Genomic DNA, 19,100 nt, shown 5'->3' with positions numbered 1-19,100 from the left:
CAAGCATTACAATGCCTCCAACTATTATGACCGCCAGCGTCAGTACTTTGGTCACCATAAAAAACACTTGCACTGACATCGCGAAGCGAACGTTGAGACAATTTACTGCAGCTAAAGTGAGAATCGCCACGGCAGCCACGCACTTGACCAGCAAAACTGGAGGCGCGCAATCCAAGTAAAAAGGGGCTACGGCATACTGAGCGAAACTAAGCGAGATCCCCACCACCCCGGCGGGTCTCACGAATAAGACAGAGCTGAAGATTAACAGAAAGGCCACGAGTGGGCCTGAAGTCCTGAGAATGTAGATGTACTCCCCCCCTGATTCTCTAATCACAGTCCCCAGTTCAGCGTAGCAAAAAGAGGCCAGGATAACCAATAGGCCACAGCAGGCCCAAACCAGCAGACTGGCTCCAGGACTTCCGATCGTGGCGAGCACCGTCTGCGGTGACATGAAGATCCCCGAGCCAATCATTGTCCCCCCGATGAGGGACACCGCTCCCACCAGGCCAACTTCACGCTTGAGACTGAGTTTTGGCTTCTCATCCTCCATGTTGTCTTCCCTTGGACGCTTTTCTTCAAACGAAAAGAAACATTGCTTCTGTGAACAAGAACTCGGAGAGCTCGAGTTAATAATTAACCCCTCGAGACCTGAATTTACATTTAACATATTCACTGACGTCGATACGCGTCCAATCCAATTTGATTGTTCAATGCAAGAGTACATTAAGGTAAGAATGAAATAAATAGAAAGTTGAATTGAAAAATGCAAAAAAGGAAAGAGAAAAATCATATAAAGATCACAAATAAAATAATATATATATTTTTTTAATTCAATTAGGGAGTTTTTATATGACAAATATTACTATTAATCACAAGAGTCGCGGGGGGTGTTGGAGCAGGTAGTGGACACACTGAATTTGTTGCCAGCCAATCGCAGGTCGCAAGGAGACTAACATATTTTTCAGTGTAATTTACTATATGTTTGTTATTATCTCATCTCATTTTCTGAACTGCTTTATCCTTATTAGGGTCGCGGGGGGTGCCGGAGCTTATCCTAGCTCACTTCAGGCCAGAGGCAGCGGACACCCTGAATTGGTGGCCAGCCAATCGCAAGGCACGAGGAGACTAACAACCATTCCGCTCGCACTCATACCTAGGTGCAATTCAGTGTCCAACCAGCCTACCATGCATGTCTTTGGAATGTGGGAGGAAACCGGAGTACCCGGAGAAAACCCACGCAGGCCCAAGGACAACATGCAAACTCCACACAGGTGGACCGACCTGGATTTCAACCCAGGTCCCCCACTGTGAGCCTGGCGCACCAACCACTCAGCCGCAAAAAATACAGTATGTAGAATAAGACTATAACAGGAATTGTCTGTTGTATAGCAAAACTCTTGATATTAATAAAACCAGTAAATGATTTATTTGATTATTTCGGGAACACCTGTGAATGAAAACTGGCCTCAAAAATACCACCAATAAGTCAAATCAGTCATGATTTTCAATGTTTATAGACTTCAGTGACTGATAACAGGTCAACAATCATTATACCTTGCATGTGATCAATGGCGTATTGGCATTTCAATGTCCACTTTTATCTTCCCCTCCTGTGACAAAGAGATGGAGGTCCTTGTTGGAGTGAAGCATCTGTCCGGCCCGCTGGGCGCCAGTAATGGCAGCCAATTTTTGGGCATCAAAGCGGCAGTACAAGGCCGTGCACGTCCAACTGGCTTCCTCCCCCTGCTCCCCTGCCGTGAGCATGTTACACAGCTCACTGTAGAAGTGCGGGAAGGAGGGAAGGCCGTAAAAGATCAGATTCTGAATTCCTTTGATCATGTACCTGAACAGAGAAGAGTGACAATTTATCTTATTATTCCTCATGTGGAATCATCATCATGGGAGATGTAGGGGTTCTTTTTAAGAAAAGCTCAAACTATTTTATTATTCATTCATTTTCCGTATCGCTTGCCCTCACAAGGGTCGCGGGTGGTGCTGGAGCCTATCCCGGCCAGCTCCGCGTGTAAGGCAGGGGGGCAACCCTGAATTGGTGGCAAGTCAATCGCAGGACACAAGGAGACGAACCCTCGATCCCGGAACTGTGAGGCTGATGCGGTAACCACTAGGGCACCAGGCCGCAGTATTGTATGATGTGGTTAGCTCGGTCATGGGCAAACTACGGCCAGGGGGCCATATACGGCCCGTTAGACTTTTTAATCCGGCCCGCCGACGTTGTCCAAATTATAGTAAAAATCAATGACCTCATTCATTTCCCTTTCCCCTGCAATATCCTCGTTTCCCCGATAGGTGGCGCACTAACTCCAGATTTTGATGCACCGGCAAAAAAGGAGAACAACAACATAGTTCCCACTGAAATGTGAGTTTCTCTCCTGTGTTAAAAATAGAAACTTGGACATGTACGCACAGCAGCAGTACAGTAGCTTAATTAACATGCCGCTCATCACGCTCAATTTAAAGACTGCTTTCTTTCGTTGAATAATAATATGTTCTTAATGTTGAAAGTAAATTTGAAAATACATTTTCACCTTCAATTGTGTCTTTTTTCTTATATTTCAATCCCCAGGTTTGATAAATTACATTGCGTGTCCAAATGCTCCAGGCCCCGCTGTCAAATTTTAGTATCCATTCAAAAAGTTTGCCCACCCCTGGGTTAGCTGCATATTTATTCATTTTTAAATATAAACAATCCGTTCGTTAAAAGAAATCACAGTCGAAATACAACAATTTAACAGCCGATTCAGAAGTGCATTCTGGGAAAGGTATATCTCTTAATGTTGGTGTCAAATGCAGCAAACCCACTTTACACCCTTGTAAGTTATTTATTGTGTTATCTCTCCTATTATGTATGATATTTTAATGTTTTTACCAATACCATTTATGCCTCCTGATACGAATTCCGACAGTCAGCTGTGTGGTATCGGCCGATGCCGTTCTTTGGAAAAATATATATACATTGTAAAATTAAATTACCACAAACGTACATGACAGCAAAGTAATTGCTATCGCACCTTGGTCACACAATTCTTAACTCATTGTTTGCCATTGACAGTGCTACACGTCCAATCCATTTGAAGCGGGAGGGGATTGGACGTCTACTAGTGACAAACTGGAAACCAAAACTGGAAAAATACATATTGCACAGCATCGGCACATTATTTCTTACTATTCCATGATACCGATGAAATAGTTTTAGTGCCGTATACATGTAAAATTTACTATTGAAATTGCAGCAGATTCTTTTAAGATTTTTTTGTACTAATTTTACGACACACACTCACCTCTTGTAAAAGTGGAAGCGTTCTGTGAATAGCATGAACTGTTTATCGCCTTCCAGGAAATAGTGCCTCGCCCGAGACACCTCCGACTTGCTGGAATACTCGCACACGCTAGCAAAGTTCATGTCTTCTTTCTTCATGTAGTTGCGCAAGCGCACATAGTCGAAGTACGAGGGAATGTAGATCAGCGTGTGCGACATGACTGAGTCTTTGTACTGAGGCAGCACTTTATCAACAAAAAACTGAAACCTACAGGAAGAAATCATAAAAATACATTTGATTTAGACATTTGGAAAGACAAAATTATAAGAAAAATGGCAATACAAGTTATCTACAACAAACGGTTTTGTTCTAAATTTTGATTTGATACTTTTAGGAAATATTTTGTGCCATGTGAGAATCAATGTGAAACTTCCCAAAGTACTACATTAGATTAGATTAGAACTTTATTTCATCCTGTATTCGGGAAATTTCCTGGTTGCAGTAGCAAGACACAGAAGACATTGTAGACCTAGGTAAAAAACTGGAGCCACACACAGGAAGTCCACAAGGTGGGGACCTTCTGCAGACTGAGACTGAGATTAGCACACAGTCCCTCAGTAGTCTGGAGGTTTTAAAGATCATATTAACATTAGCATCACATTAACAAATTCACGTTGATACATGTCCATTCATGTGGCTCTGACTATGTTAAAACTATTGAATGTGGTTCCATTCAGTCTTTTTGGACTGGGAGGATGGCAGTGAATTAATGCTTGTTGCCATCTCTCCCTCTTTAAATGGATTGGACGTCTATCGCCTTCAATGCCAACCAATGAATTGAAGTCATATTTTGGATCATCTTACCGTGCATCGTGATTCAGGAAGCTATCAGAAGAGAACATTTGGAAGACATGAGGCAGTTGGACAAGCACCTGGCATATGGACCCTGTTCTTGGAATATTCTTAACTGAAATCTGTGAGGGTAAACACAATATGGTTATGAAATCAAAGTATCAATGAGGCAATCTAAATTGAATTAACAAAACATTTTCAATAGTAAGAGATAAGTTCAGCTATTTGAGATTTTCCGGCCGTGATATTTTTCTTTTGGAAACTGGCTTCCTTGGCAGAATAATAAATGTTTCTATTTTTGCTTTGTACAACAAACGTAGTCTCTGAAAGGGAGAACCTGTCCGCGGTAGTTGGAGCACTGTTTGGTGAGGATGTTGTTGATCTGAGGGTCCTGGATAGAGCTGAACACCAGTGTTTGTCGGTAATGTCTGGCCCAGTTGTTGAGATTCCACATTCGCACCCGGGAAAAGTCCACTCCGTGCGACTCCAGTGGCTGCAGGTTCATGTGTTTCATCACATGCTGGTGGGGGAGAAGAAGTGATTATTTATGGTAGAAAAACTACTTGAAATTACAACAGAATGTCCATAGTTAGGCCCGTCAACACAATTCCCATCTTTTAGGGTAGTCTAGTGATATTGATGAAATAATCTTTTAAAATTTGTTTGAGAAAGGACCCAATGACCTCATTTTTACTGTCAACGGATTTACTTTAAAACGATCATCGCTCCTACCAACATGGATGTCAAAGTTTTATCATGCTTCTCCCATGAATTTAAAAGAGTTCATCACGGGTAGGTGTCCAATCCATTGACAGTGATAGAAGCGGAAATCTATTTTAACTGGAAAGAGACTCCCAAAATGATTTAAACGTCTAACGCCGCCAATGACGCTTAATCATCTGGATGTCCAATTCATTTCCTGGTTGAAATGAATTGGACATCTGTTGACATCAATGGCATGCAAAGAGTGAATTCAAATGAGTTCATCACTAGCCGATGTCCAATCCATTTTAAGTGAGAGGGTGGCACCTAACTAACGTTCCACCATCTCACCGATTACTTTATCATTAGTAGACAGCCAATCAATTAGGAGGGTTGCAGCGAACGTGAACATTCATTCTTTCGCTAGCCCCCTCCCACTTCAAATGGAATGGTCATCTACCACCGTCCTTGGCAGCCACTGAGTTGAATTAGTGTTGGGAATCTTTTTATTTTTTTAACTTGGTATCACTTCAATGTTGCGGTTGGCCAATACCACACACCAAGAGTTTGGGGCGTGGACCTTCATGTAAAAAAACGTGGCAATACTACACAGTGAAATGGAGACAGATGATTCCTACCAAAACATGTTCCCAGTTCTGCATGAGTAATACATCCGCCTGGTCGACTACTAGCATCTCGATAGAAGACTGGAAGTCAAAGTCCCTCTTAAACTCTCCTTCAGCTCCCAGTACTGTGCGAAGGCCCAGTGGCGAGGCGATGATGATGTCCGATGAATAGAAGGGGGAGTAGAGGCGCATGTTGCTCCTGATGATGGAGAGACCTGAGGACAAATGGCAAAGTTAGCATCAATTCCAAAAAAAAGGTCAACTGATGTATATGTTTTTGTTTTGCCGCACCGATCCTGAAATGATCATCGACGTTTCCAGAGAAAATGGAACGGTAGTCTTCCGGTCGACGCAGATTGGCCGGTTTGTCGTCCGAATCCTGACCAAACTCCCCTTTGAAACGCTTCTTGTTGCTGACCACCACCTTCTTGCCGTTGCTCTCCAACAAGCTGATGAAAGTTTGGACGATATGTAGCGCTGCGCTCCGAAATGGCACGAGAATCAGAACCTGCCATTGTACAACATCAAAAGGTCAGTTGTCCAGCCAAAATGAAATGTAACATAAACACATTTTCCCTAAAAAAAAAAAAAAATCCAGTTACAACATTACCGGTCGTCTATGATCTATTCTTAATACAATATTGAAATTTGCCACTTTCACATGACTGCAATTGGTTCTTAGTCAGAATCTGTATAATGTCGCAAATTTTAGGGAATCCAGTTTGCACAATAATGTGACCTAATATATAGTGAAGCCAGTCGGTCATAAACTGAATGTTTATGTGTTTAACTCAAATTTGTATGAAACAGATACCACCCTCTTAATACAGGGCTTGAAAAAGCTCAATTTAGGACCATTTAAGACCATTTGGAGACTACATAGTAAAGAATTAAACCCTTTCATACACAAATTATGATTTTTTTAAGCCTTACAGGGTACTCATTTAGCTCACTGGCTGCCATTGACGACACCAGACGTCCAATTCATTTTGACTGAAATCCGTTCTCCCATTTCAAATGGCTTGGACATCTCGCGGCGCCAATGGTAGCCAATGACTAAATCAATGTCTGACCAAAACATGATAGCCGTGACTTTACATTTAATTTAGCATGCAGTAATTTAGAATTAAAATAATTTTAAAAAAATGTATTTTGTTTCAAAATACGCAGGATCAGCAAAGTATCGGTTGATACTACACAGCTTAGTTCCGGCAGCTAAAAAAACAAATACTATCGGTGCCACACTACAGTAATCCCTCAAATATTGCGGTTAATGTAGACCAGACATGGTCGCGATAATCGAAAAATCGCAAAGTAAGATCACATATTTTAATTATTTTTTTTCCTTTTTTTCCTTCAGTGCTGAGTCCTAGTAGCAAAGGTGGCTTCATTTTTTTCAAATAATAGCAGAAAAAAATCGTGAAGAAGTGAATTCGCTATAATCGAGGAAAGACTGTATAACAAATGACAGTCAATTACCTAAATAATTAGTTAATCTGGTCATCAACTAGCCGTCAATTAGTTTTTGCAAAGGTGGGAGAACTGGAACTGATTAACATAATGGTCTATATTTTTAATGCTACAAAAATGTGACATTTGAAAAGTGGTGTGTAGGGTTTTTAGTCATAACACTTGTCACTACAATCAATGCAGCTTCACAAATTGTAATTAGTAACTGACCTTGGGTCGTGTCAGACCTTGGTCTCTTGGTTCGTCTAGCATCGTGTCTCCAGACTTGTGGCTCTGATGGTTCTCCCTGAGCTGGGCGTTGTGCGCTAGCACCCAGGAGTTAGCTTTCAGCACGTGGTTGAGAACGTGGAGACAGTAAGCGCTTCGAACCTGCGGGCCCACCTTCGACGGGTTGGTTTCGGAGTAGTAGAAGTCTTTGTACGTTCCCAGGAGAGCCAAAAGCTCCAACTGGAGAGGGCTTGTTTCCAATGCTTTATCCTTAGAGTTCCCACAATTGTTTAGTTTCTTGGAAGTGCCTTCCAAGAGTTTGTGGAAAGTTGGGAGGTCGGTGTCCTTGTGGGACTGGACTTGGCCAAATCTCTCCAAAGGGGTTATGCAAAGAAGTGAGCCAAATTTCGGCCACTAATTTCAGCAAAAAGACAAGAAAAACATGTAGATTGGTACAATTTTGTATATCGCACTGTACAGGATATGTAAACTGAAATATACCGTAATGTGAGCCTTTGCTTTGCTGCCCGATGTTATCTTTTGCACGTCATCTTCACTGAGGTCCGTGCCCAAATGCTGCAAAAATATATCTGAAAGTAGAAGGTATATGTACATACGTTTATCTTGTGAAACTTCCAGACATGTTAAATGGCGGCTCCTCACCTTTGTCCTGGTATGCAACGACGACTGGATCCTCTTGCCCTTTTTCGTCACTCAAGTTGGTATCCAGGCAGAATTGGGTCTCGTACTCCTTGTCAATAAATTCTTCACCTCCTAGTTCCGGCTCCTCGGCTTCCGTGGGTTGACTAAGCACGACACCACTATCTCCAGATTCTTGCTCCTCCCCCTCCTCCTCCTCTTCATCGCTCGCATCTCCATCGCCCGCATCTCCATCGCCCGCATCTCCATCGACACCATCCCTTTTATCTACAATAACAATTTTCCATATAACGATTGTAATGATCGGACCAAAGCAGGGTCGTCCCAATCACGATGTTAGTCCTGAGCTGATACCTCGGAAATATATATTTAAGGGAAAAAGAACATCCAAAGCGATTTCAACATAGTCATAAACGCCACTTGATACAGCAGCAGCAATAAAGTGGAGAGAAAAAAAAAACAGTTTTCCTGCTACACAATTGATTTGAAAATAAAAAATAAAAATAAAGCCGCATATAGTATATAAAGCAAAAAGTTGCTCATTCAAATGCGATAAATTGAGCCATCTTTGTTGCGTTTTTTTTTATTGCTGTCGCCTGGAGATTTTTGTTGTTCTGGATTATTTTGTTGCTTAAACAAGGGGCACTCACACTTTTTTGCTCAAATATCTACTTTTCAAGGAGCCAACCTTCTGCGACCTACTTTGTTGTTAAGGTTAGAATTTAGGGTTAGAGTTAGAAGTTAGGGCTAGAATGTAGGGTTAGAATTTAGGGTTAGAGTTAGAAGTTAGGGCTAGAGTTAGAAGTTAGGGCTAGAATGTAGGGTTAGGGTTAGATTTGGTTGGCATTGAGTGATCGTTTCAAAGCCATGGACGTTGATAGACATCCAGTCTAATTTCATGATCACACGATGACTACCAGTCTAAATGGATTGGAGGTTTTTTTGCTGTCAAGGGCAGCCAACAAGTTAATACTGCAAAATCAATAAATACATCTAAAAAAAACAAATCGGATCCCCTGAAAATGATTTGGGATGTCTCTAGTCTGAAACATTACTGTTATAAACGTGCCTTCGTCAACAAGCTCCTCCTCTTCATCAGTGCTGTCTTCTTCACTTTGGTGATCACGGTTGTGTTGACTGAGTGTCGAAAGAAGTTTTTGATAGGCTGTTTTGTGCTCTGGTTCCTCCTCCAAATCGTCCAGCTTGTCGCCAGGCTGTTCTGGGCTCGGAGGCTTGGATAAAATAAGTGTGTTATTTTAAATTTGTTCTGTCCCAAAAATATCAAATCATAGACAAAGAATTCCAAAACACATTTTGGTGTAAATTATAGTTGTCAGTGAACAAAATTGTAATTGTAGCTTTAATAAAATTGACTTTTAGTAGTTTTTTTTTAATATACAAACTGATTCTGGAGGACTCTGTTGGACTGTGGTCACTACAGTGGATATTTATTCAAAAGTTATTATTAGCTTAACTCATTCACTGCCAGCCTAGGTAACAGAATCTGAGCTGTGGTAATTAGTAGAGGGAAAACTGATATTGAAAAATTATTGACAGCAATAGACAACCATTTTTTTTTTATTTAAAATGATTCCTCGCATGTAAAAAAAAAAGTATTTTGACCTACCATTTCCACTATTTGTGTCCTTTCTGATTTGTCATTGACTCTGCAAAGAGAACAAATCAGGGAGTTACAATGAGAACAGAAACAAAACATTCTCATGAATTGCATTAATTTACTGAACCGCTTATCCTCACAAGTGTCACGGGGGTGCTGGAGCCTATCCCAGCCCAACTATGGGTACCAGGCAGGGCACAAGGAAACAGGCAACCATTCACTCTCACACTCAATTTAGAGTGTTCTGCCAGCCTATCATGCTTGTTTTTGGAATTTGGGAGGAAGCCAGAGTACCCGAAGGAAACCCACACAAGCCCCGGTAGAACATACAAACTCCACTCAGCGAGGATCGAACCCTAGACCCCAAAACTGTGAGGCCCCGCGCACTAACCACTAACCGGGCCGCCCCCGTGAATTGCAAAATATCCTAAATTGAAGCTTTATCAATTTTTTAGCTTTCTATTATTTTGTATTATTGCTGTAGCTATAAAATGGCCACTTTCTATCGAAATGCTAAAAGAAACCAACAGTTTTGCTTGAATTTAGCTAGTTGGCTAAGAAGCTGCCAATATAAGAGTTTTAGACGTTTCCGCGACAACTTACACGTCGTGAAATGGATGCTCCTCTCCAAACTCTTTCAAGTGTTTCTTTTGTTTTTTGGAAAGACTGGTAAAAAGTTGTTTGTTGTGCCTTCTTTTGCCCATGTTGACACCGTTGTCACTCACGCTGGTCGGCCCACGTGAATCTCTTACTCACCGATTGGTCAAAGTCAATACCTACTCGACACTGCCATCTACAGCACAGGAGTCAAACAACAGGTCAAATCCGGGGCAATAGTAAATGAATTATTTTGGCCAGGTTGATAAAAAATGGTCTACTTGTGATTCAACTTGTATGTCCTCTAGGGTTTACAAAAAATATGTTATTGATAGTGAAATGTTATTTTTGGATTCAGTATTTGATCCCATAATTATTCATTCATTCATTTTCTGAATACCGTATCCTCACAAGGGTTGTGGGGGGTGCTGGAGCCCATCTCGGCTAACTATGGGTACAAATAAGAACTTCAAAATAAATAGAAAATATTAGAGAAATCTTTTTTTGGAAAATAAAAAAAATAGTAATTTATTAATAAACTCAATCTTTTTATATTTGTGAATTTGGAATATATGTTTTTGTGTTTTAAAGGGCCATTCTGTATTTACATGGATCTGTAGTTACTTTTTCTTTATATGATTTTTTTTTCATTTCAGATTGTATAGTATTATAGTTTTATTATAGTATTATCGTCCAAAGAAGCCTATAGTTACCTGGGATAGGTTCCAGCAGGAAGGATAAGCAGTTTGGAAAATGAATGAATGAAAAGTCCAAAGAAATTATAAATTCTATTTTTATGAAGTGATGTATTCATCTAATGTGTACTGTATATTTGTTGACATATAGCATAGACATCCAATCCATTTGAAGTGGATCGGATGGCAGCAAATTTGCTGCCACTCTCCCAGTTCAAATGGATTTGGAAATTTACCAGTGATAAACACATTTAAATAGATTTAATTTAGTTCTTAAGAGCCCCGTGATTGTGGTTAGCCCGTCGCCCTCACACCTTTGGGGTCGAGGGTTCGATCCCAGGTCAGTCTTAACTGTGGAGTTTGCAATTTCTCCAGCACCCCCCGCGACCCTTACGAGGATAAGCAATTCTTAAAAAAAAGGAAATAATTCCTAAAAAAATAATGACTTTTTTTTTTTAACTTATGCAGTACCAAAAATGGTATCAAGTCTCTTTATATGCACCAATATAATACATCCAAATTACCAATAGCATTTAATTTCCTGTTCAAAATACAAACTAGAGAATAGATTTGTGTAAATCCCTGAGTCTAAATATATTTTCTATTCCAGAATGTCATGTCTCCAGCACTCACAATTAGCCGAAAAGGTCATTGGTATTTCCTACCGGGGAGTAATTCTTAGCCACTGCCTTTTTCTCGCACCTTTGCTTGTGTGTCTTCTGAAAACAAGACACAGATATCTGCACCTTGAAAACTACAGCTCTCTTATTCAACATGCTGATATCAGTTTCCCTGTTTTCCCATTTTAGCCGTTGCCACGGCAAAGACTCTTTCATTATTCATCACTTTGGTGTCTTGTTTTTGGACACGGAGTATTTTCAGTTCATTTTTGCGACGGGATGTTTTGCTTTGATAATTCCACAATCATTGGTTAAGGCTGAAAGAAGATGTTTGTTGTTGACCGGAGTGTGAAATGTGATGCATTATTGTGTTTCCATGGAGTGCTCCAAAGTGAAACAGGAGACTGTGAGGACAGTCAGGTTCAGAGTCGCATCTGCCAACAGTGGTCGCGTGTTGGCTGAAGTGTTCAAGGATGAGACGAGGTGGTCTGGCTCGGTGCCTGACCCCATAGACTTGGACCCTGGCCGTGGTTTGGAGGCACAGCAGAGGGTCTCATCCCCTCCTAGTGAGGCCAACAGCCACCTAAAAGGGCTGGTGGTGGAATCTTCACTTGAGGAAAACGGCGGCGAACCCGATGACCTGCTTTTGTATGCTAGTGCCAAGAGGGAGACGCTCTTCAGCAACACGCGGCTCAATATCTGCAGCAAAAATGGAACAATTAGAGGGGTGAGGAACAAAGTTAGCGCAGGTCAGGTGCTTTTCAACAACCTCTCCAAAATGTATTCGGTAAGTCGAATTTGATGCAATTATTGTCATTACCGTATTTTCACGACTATAAGGCACACTTAAAAGTCTTAAATGTTCTTCAAAATAGATAGGGCGCCTTATAATCCAGTGTGCTTTATATATGGAAAAAAATGTCATTCATTGAGGGTGCGCCTTATAATGTGGTGCGCCTTATAGTCGTGAAAATGCGGTATTTGGAATTTGTGAACTCATTCATAACATGATGAATGGGACCAATCATGCCAACATATGGTTCTTTGTACAATGTATTTATGTGGCTCTAACTTGTATTTTTTTCTTTTTTAAGGGACCCATTCGCCTTCAGAAGAGGAGACCTTGGGAAAAAGATTAGATTATTCGGGAGTAAAAAAACAACATTTAAAACAAAACAAAGAAACTCACTTTTTATCAATCTGATTTTATTGAATATATTTTGAAAGTATCATTAAACTAGGGCTGGCTAATGTGTACTTATGTTAATCGTGATTAATTCCCTGCGATAATCACATTCTGTAACATTAAGAATTCAAGTAAATTTTTACATGTACTGCCATAACAAATAAATAATCATTCATCAAATCAATCATCATTAATGTCAAAGAAACAGCTATTAACTCATTGTTTGCCATTGACAGTGATAGACGTCCATTTTAAAAACTACTGTTATATTAATGAAATATTAATCTACATACTGCATTAACTCACAATCAATTAATATGCATTTGATTACCATGTGCATTAATTCAGAGTTAACTCACCCATCCCCAGATAAAACAGTAACCATCTGTAATTTTAATATTTGAAAATGATTTTTAAAAATTTAGTATTAGTGGTAAAGCTTTGCTTTTTCAGGATTTGATAGATTAGGATTTAAGGGTAAATAATGTTTTTCTGCATATCAGGGTTGCGGGTTGCTCACATTTTGTTTAAAAGATAAATTAATGTGAGACAAAAAAATTCTACCAGTTAAAAAAATCGATAATCAGTAATTTTATCTATTTTTTTTTGCTTTTGCAGTGCCCTAGTTTGCCAGAAATCTACTGTTGTGAAGTCAATTTTATGTCATTTTTTTTCATTTCAAAAATAATATATGATTTAAAAAAAATACACATTTTTCTTATATTTATCTTTACTTTGTTTTTATTTTCTTACATGATTTTCAAATTTCCATTTGTTGCTATTTTTTCCGTTCAATATTCTATATATAGATTTTCTTCATCAATCTCAATCTTTTAGATCAGGGGTAGCGAACATGTTTTGCGAACAATTTTAAACTGTGAGAGTCAAAGAGCCACACCATGCAGACAGACACACAATTAAAAAAAATCATATTATTCACCATAACACTTTCTTTCCTTACAAAACAACAATCCAATCTGCCAAAAATATAATTTATTATTTCTTTTTGTGGGCCCTGATGAATTTGAGTGTGTTTTAAGAGAAAATAAATATAAGAGAAACATGAAACGGGTCAAAGAGCCACAGTTTATGCAGTGGCGGGCCGTGCATTTCACACCTGGGCCTTCAGTAGTGCTGCGTGTGAATCAATCCAACCCTCAATAAATATTTTACGTCTATAAAACCTTTACTGCAGCTATAGCTGCGACACATATAAAAAGAATCAATAATAACCTCAAAAAATTAAATTTTATTTCGGAAAATAGACACATTTTACTCAACAAAAATTATTTTTATTTATACACAAAATGCATCCTCCTTTCTTTCCTCAAGAAGATTTCAATTACTCTGTCGTACAGATTACACGTGCGTTTCAGGTCCATCAAGAAGTTCTTTTCTATGGCCATCAAGGCTAATGCTGAAAGTTGAGTCTGTCCTGTTGTATTTCTGGCACAATGCGGCTCTTTGCTTCTTATCATATTTTGTATACATATACTATATGTATACAAAATATGATAAGAAGCAAAGAGCCGCATTCATTTTGGCCAGGAGCCGTGTGTTCGCCACCCCTGTTTTATATATTTTCTCGCTCTGTGGCTGCTATTGACAACAATGGATGTCCAATCGATTTGGAGTAGGAGGACTAACGTTCATATGCAGCCACCGGTACACGGTAGATTGGTCGCCGGTCTTTTGGTTGCCGATCTTTTGGTCGCCGGTCTTTTGGTCGCCCGGAAGGTAAGTGATAATTACCATTTAAATCGTTGCTCAAATTCCCTAAATACAAACTGTGAATTACTATTTAGTCATACTTAATGCCCTAGTAATTATTAGGCTAAAGAAAAGCTCCAAATTTCCCGGACTTTTATTGTTTTTTGTTGGAGAACTTGTTAAGACCCTGACTGACGTAGCTTCTTAAAGGGACAGCGCATGTACATACAAACTCTTATACACACACGTCGGCTCAGTGAAACTGCTCATGGCCATTGTTGGCTTTTATTGATGCGTAGACCGTGTTGTTTTACCTTGTTTTGTCGCCGGTCGGTCTTTTGGTCGTTGGTCTTTTGGTCGCCGGTCTTTTGGTCGCCGGTATTTTGGTCACGGTCTTTTGCTCGCCCTGATCGCAACAATGGGCGACCAAAAGACCGCGACCAAAAGACCGGCAACCAATCGACCACACACGGATCCACCCTCCCCAGTCCAAATGGTGATAAACTAGTGATAAACTATTTTCAATTCCCAGCAGAATGATGAATGGGTGCTACATGATTGGACATCTCGCATCGTTAATGGCTCTGAAAGAGTTAAACGCAAATTCGGGCACTAACAGGTTAAAATCATTGTTATCTTTTACCCCCCTTTAAGTGATTTATGCAACAGCCTCGCGATGCTACCTGCCTACTGCACGCCTTCTTCAGCACCATGGAGAGCGACCCTCACGTCAAAAACAACGCCGTTCACTAAAAGAATCCGCGCTCCGGAAATGCGGGTATTACTCGCTGCCAATATTTTTGAACGTCGATGTGCAGTCCTGTTACTGCGGCACACCGTCAAGGCGGCACAGCGAGGTGGGATGCGGGCTCTTATTCATCCTGGCGTCGTCGCTTCCAAGATGCGTCTTGAGAATTGCTGTTGTTTATGAGCAATCTGCATTAACGCGCTAACTCACGCCCCGTTATTATCATCAATTCGGCGATCGGTGTCATGTCTCCTCCGGCATCGGCTGCGACTGCCAGTGAAAGCAGCACCGCTACCACCACGACCGCCGTTTTTGAAGAAGATGCGAGAGAAGAGGTAGTATACCTTCTTTTGTCCCAATTATGGGAATATAAATCATACCTTTATCGCCGCAGGGGGTCCATTTGGAGGAAAAAAAAGAGCCTGCGATTGTTAGTATGGAATATTTGGAGTGAATGTGAAAAAGAAATAAGGCGATGACATGTAACACAATTGTTTTTACTAATTAGCAGTGAAAATATTTATGCCCAAGATCACATTAAAGTAGGCACGTGCTGTCAAAAGAAGATTTATGGTATGATTTTTGTTGCTGTTCTACACACACAGTGGCGTTGTTAGGGTCTCTCAGGGCGCCAAACATCAAATCTCTGGGGCCGTGCGCATGGAAACATGTTTTTTGCACACATAAGGGCTTAATAAATAAACAATGTACAGTTATATCTTGTTTATCGCAGTTAATAGGTTCCTAGACTTGCCGTATTAGGTGAATAACCAAAATGTAGGGACAGCGTGTTGTTTTTGGTGTCTATTTAATATTATTTGGACTTTTAAAACCCTCTCTGTGCTATTATTTAACCCTTGAAGGTAGACACTGTGCTGTAGTGGCTAGTGAAGTAATGTCCAATTCAGACTTGCCTTTTTTTCCACGTTTGTATAAATTTTTCTTCACTATAAACTTTTCAAATACAGAAATCCCTCGATTATCGCGTCTTCACATATCGTGAATTCACTACTTTGTGATTGCAGTCAGGTGCTTCTTTTTTCAGCAGAAACCTCATTGGTTAAACTGTTTGTATTGGATCGGTTGGAACAAAAACCTGCACCCACAGCGGCCCTCCAGGACCGGTTTGGAGACCTCTGCTTTAGGCATTCCCAAATGCACTCACAAATAAAACAGACATCTTACTCATAACCGGGTTCTTGCAAGAGAGAATCGATTCTCACGCGGCTTCGGACAAGATCATTCTCCTGAACCGACGTCTCTCTAGCTTATTTATTACATAAGTCTAAACAATTGAGAGTAGTGTGAGCCAGACATGAAGAAGTCCATGTTTCTCATAACAATTGAAAGTCCTCCGGATCCCAAGGGAGCTCGGTGTGAATAATAGTTTTGAGAAGTCCAGCAGCAAGTTGTTTCGGTTAACTTAGGAGCGAGCATTACTCTTGCAAGAGATGTATTAAAATGACCTTTTTAATGTCAATAACTTTAAATAAAGCAAAGCGTTCTTCATTGCAAGCAAATATATATAATGATTAATATTCCTAAATAAAGCAAAGCGTTCTTCATTGCAAGCAAATATATATAATGATTAATATTCCTAAATAAAGCAAAGCGTTCTTCATTGCAAGCAAATATATATAATGATTAATATTCCTAAATAAAGCAAAGCATTCTTCATTGCAAGCAAATATATATGATTAATATTCCTAAATAAAGCAAAGCGTTCTTCATTGCAAGCAAATATATATAATGATTAATACTCCTAAATAAAGCAAAGCGTTCTTCATTGCAAGCAAATATATATAATGATTAATACTCCTAAATAAAGCAAAGCGTTCTTCATTGCATGCAAATATATAATAATGATAACCCTAACAGGGAGAAAATGCACACAAGCCAGGGGAAAGCACGCAAACTCCACACAGTGAGGGTCAACCTGGGACTGAACCATCGACCCCAGAACTGTTATTCCTTTGTTTTTTTTGTTTCTTTCTTCGCAGCAAAAACCCCTCAAACAATCTCTGAGCAAGTCACTGTGTCGAGAGAACTTCTGGAAATGCCTCCTCCTCTCCATTCTCATGTACAGCTGCATAGGAGCCATGGTGTGGTGTCATGTCACCGAGGTGACCCGTCTGAACTTTGACAGTGCATTCAAAGGGAAATCAATGATGTACCACGAAAGTCCCTGCTCCGATGGCTACATATACATTCCTGTGGCCCTCCTGGGCATGCTCTACTTGGTCTATCTGGTGGAATGCTGGCACTGTCACGTGCAAAACGAACTACAGCACAAAGTCGACGTGGAGGGCGTTTACGAGAGGATTCAGAGAATGCAGCAAGCCAGACCTTGCATCTGGTGGAAGGCCATCAGCTATCACTACGTGCGTCGCACCCGGCAAGTCACACGCTACCGGAACGGAGACGCGTACACCAGTACCCAGGTTTACCACGAGCGAGTCAACACTCACGTAGCCGAGGCTGAATTTGACTACGGGCACTGCGGAGTGAAGGATGTCTCCAAACAGCTGCTCAGCCTGGAGAAGTCGGCCCTCACAAAAATGCGTTTCACCAAGTGTTTTAGCTTCGCTAACGTGGAGTCCGAGAATTCGTACCTGACGCAACGAGCGAGGTTTTTCACTGACAACGAAGGACTGGATGACTACATGGAGGCCAGGGAGGGCATGCATCTGAAAAATATTGAGCTGAAGGAGTATATATTGGCCCTGTCCGACCCGGACCGTCACCCCTGGTACCTGTCCCGTTACGTCTTCTGGGTAGCCTCTTTTCTAACCTTCTCGTGGCCTCTACGAGTGTTCGCCGAGTATCGAACTGCTTACGTCCACTATCGCGTGGAGAAACTCTTTGGCCACGATTACATTCCGGTCACGCCGTGCGAGGACCGGCCGTATTGGCGACGTATCCCTCGCGTCAACACCATAGATAGCACGGAACTCGAGTGGCACATTCGCTCCAATCAGCAGCTCGTGCCCAGTTACTCCGAGGCGGGCCTCATGGACCTAGCCCAGCGCCCCAACAGCTTTGGCGGGATTCGTCAGAATTGCGAACGCTGCCACAGGGCGTTTAGCTGCTCCTCGGTCTTCTCCAGGAGCGCCCTCAGCATCTGTACGGGGGCTAGCTCCCGGATTCCCTTCAGCGGCAGTCGGTTCTCCTTGGCGCGACGATACGGATCGCAGAGGAGCTGCTTTTGGAGGAGCGGGAGCTTGGACGACCAGGAGAGTCCCAGCGAAAACACCCGTTGTCTGTCAGAGCGCATTGTCACAGATGAAGAAGAACCTCCAGACTATGACGACGCACTGTGCTACCCGGTGCTAATCGTCCACTGCAGTGAAAACTGTCATAACCACAGGTCTTTTCACAGAAACGGCTCTTGTGTGGAGACTTCCCTATGACCACGTTGCATCCCCCCTGAAACAAATCAAGAATATTTGTAGCATACAAATACTGGGCTGCATGTGAGATCAACAAACAAATGCCTGTCAAATCCTTAACGTGTGAACCAGCAAAGCAATATACTGGGTATAAATAGCGTGGCACCGATACCGATGCTAGTCTCGGTACCGATAGGGCACCAAAATTACATCATCGGTATTCGGGAGTTGTGAGAAATAATGCGCGCAATATTTACTTTTTAAACGCTAGTTTCCAACTGGTTGCTCTGCCCCAAGATGGCCGCCAGCTATGGACACCGCTGTGAAAAAAAGGAGCGCTTATCTCCTTTTCTAAGATGATGATAGACGTCCAATAATGTGGCGTTCAATCATGCTTATGCCGGGAATTCCATTGAGTTTCAATAGTAGATGTCCAATCCATTTGAAGTGGGAGGGTGGCATCAGGTGAATGTTCATTCTATGCTGTAAGTGGCAGCAAGAGTTATTAATATGCATGGGTGTATGAAAAAAAATAGATTTCATTGATTTAAAAAACTACATGTAAAAAATTGTACTAGAAAAACAGCAAAAAATGGAAATCCTGAAGTATAAAAATATTTTTAAATACTATAAATACAAGTAAAAATACTTTTTTTCAGACCTTCCACTTCAAATCGATTGCATGTCTGGCAGCTGCTCAGTAAATAAATGCTTTGACATTGAAAAAATAATCTTTTAAAAA

General features: G+C 41.0%; 3 protein-coding genes across 4 annotated transcripts in view; 2 read left to right on the top strand and 1 right to left on the bottom strand.

Annotated features, from left to right (window-relative positions):
• Positions 1–449: 449 nt before the first annotated feature.
• On the bottom strand, positions 450–10,201 carry utp25 (UTP25 small subunit processor component). 2 transcript variants are annotated; one of them, XM_077621455.1, is made up of 13 exons: positions 10,017–10,201; positions 9,423–9,462; positions 8,865–9,027; positions 7,799–8,062; positions 7,637–7,725; positions 7,139–7,549; positions 5,750–5,966; positions 5,471–5,673; positions 4,468–4,650; positions 4,143–4,252; positions 3,300–3,545; positions 1,555–1,843; positions 450–573 (listed from the first exon to the last, which is right to left on the bottom strand). In XM_077621455.1, the coding sequence occupies exons 1-12, from the start codon at positions 10,115–10,117 to the stop codon at positions 1,585–1,587; spliced, it is 2,286 nt and encodes a 761-aa protein (XP_077477581.1). In that variant the 5' UTR covers positions 10,118–10,201; the 3' UTR covers positions 450–573; positions 1,555–1,584. The 2 variants fall into 2 exon arrangements, with proteins under 2 accessions (XP_077477581.1, XP_077477579.1); XM_077621453.1 differs by lacking the exon at positions 450–573 and having other exon boundaries at positions 810–1,843.
• Positions 10,202–11,701: 1,500 nt separating this feature from the next.
• On the top strand, positions 11,702–14,974 carry grxcr1b (glutaredoxin and cysteine rich domain containing 1 b). The gene is made up of 2 exons (XM_077621434.1): positions 11,702–12,112; positions 14,891–14,974. Exons 1-2 carry the CDS (start codon positions 11,702–11,704, stop codon positions 14,972–14,974), a joined length of 495 nt encoding a protein of 164 aa, XP_077477560.1.
• Positions 14,803–19,100, top strand: part of tmem151bb (transmembrane protein 151Bb) — a 5,495-nt gene continuing 1,197 nt past the window's right edge. Inside the window, exons 1-2 of the mRNA XM_077621698.1 lie at positions 14,803–15,304; positions 16,970–19,100. The exon at positions 16,970–19,100 is cut by the window's right edge and continues 1,197 nt beyond it. Coding sequence (XP_077477824.1) covers positions 15,215–15,304; positions 16,970–18,379 — 1,500 coding nt within the window. The 5' untranslated portion in view covers positions 14,803–15,214 and the 3' untranslated portion in view covers positions 18,380–19,100. The remainder of the gene's footprint in view (positions 15,305–16,969) is intronic.

The sequence above is a fragment of the Stigmatopora argus genome, chromosome 15 (genome assembly GCF_051989625.1).
Source record: "Stigmatopora argus isolate UIUO_Sarg chromosome 15, RoL_Sarg_1.0, whole genome shotgun sequence".
NCBI classification, from domain to species: Eukaryota; Metazoa; Chordata; class Actinopteri; order Syngnathiformes; family Syngnathidae; genus Stigmatopora; species Stigmatopora argus.
The sequence above is the reverse complement of the archived record's forward strand: the minus strand, read 5'-3'. Positions and strand labels throughout refer to the sequence as shown.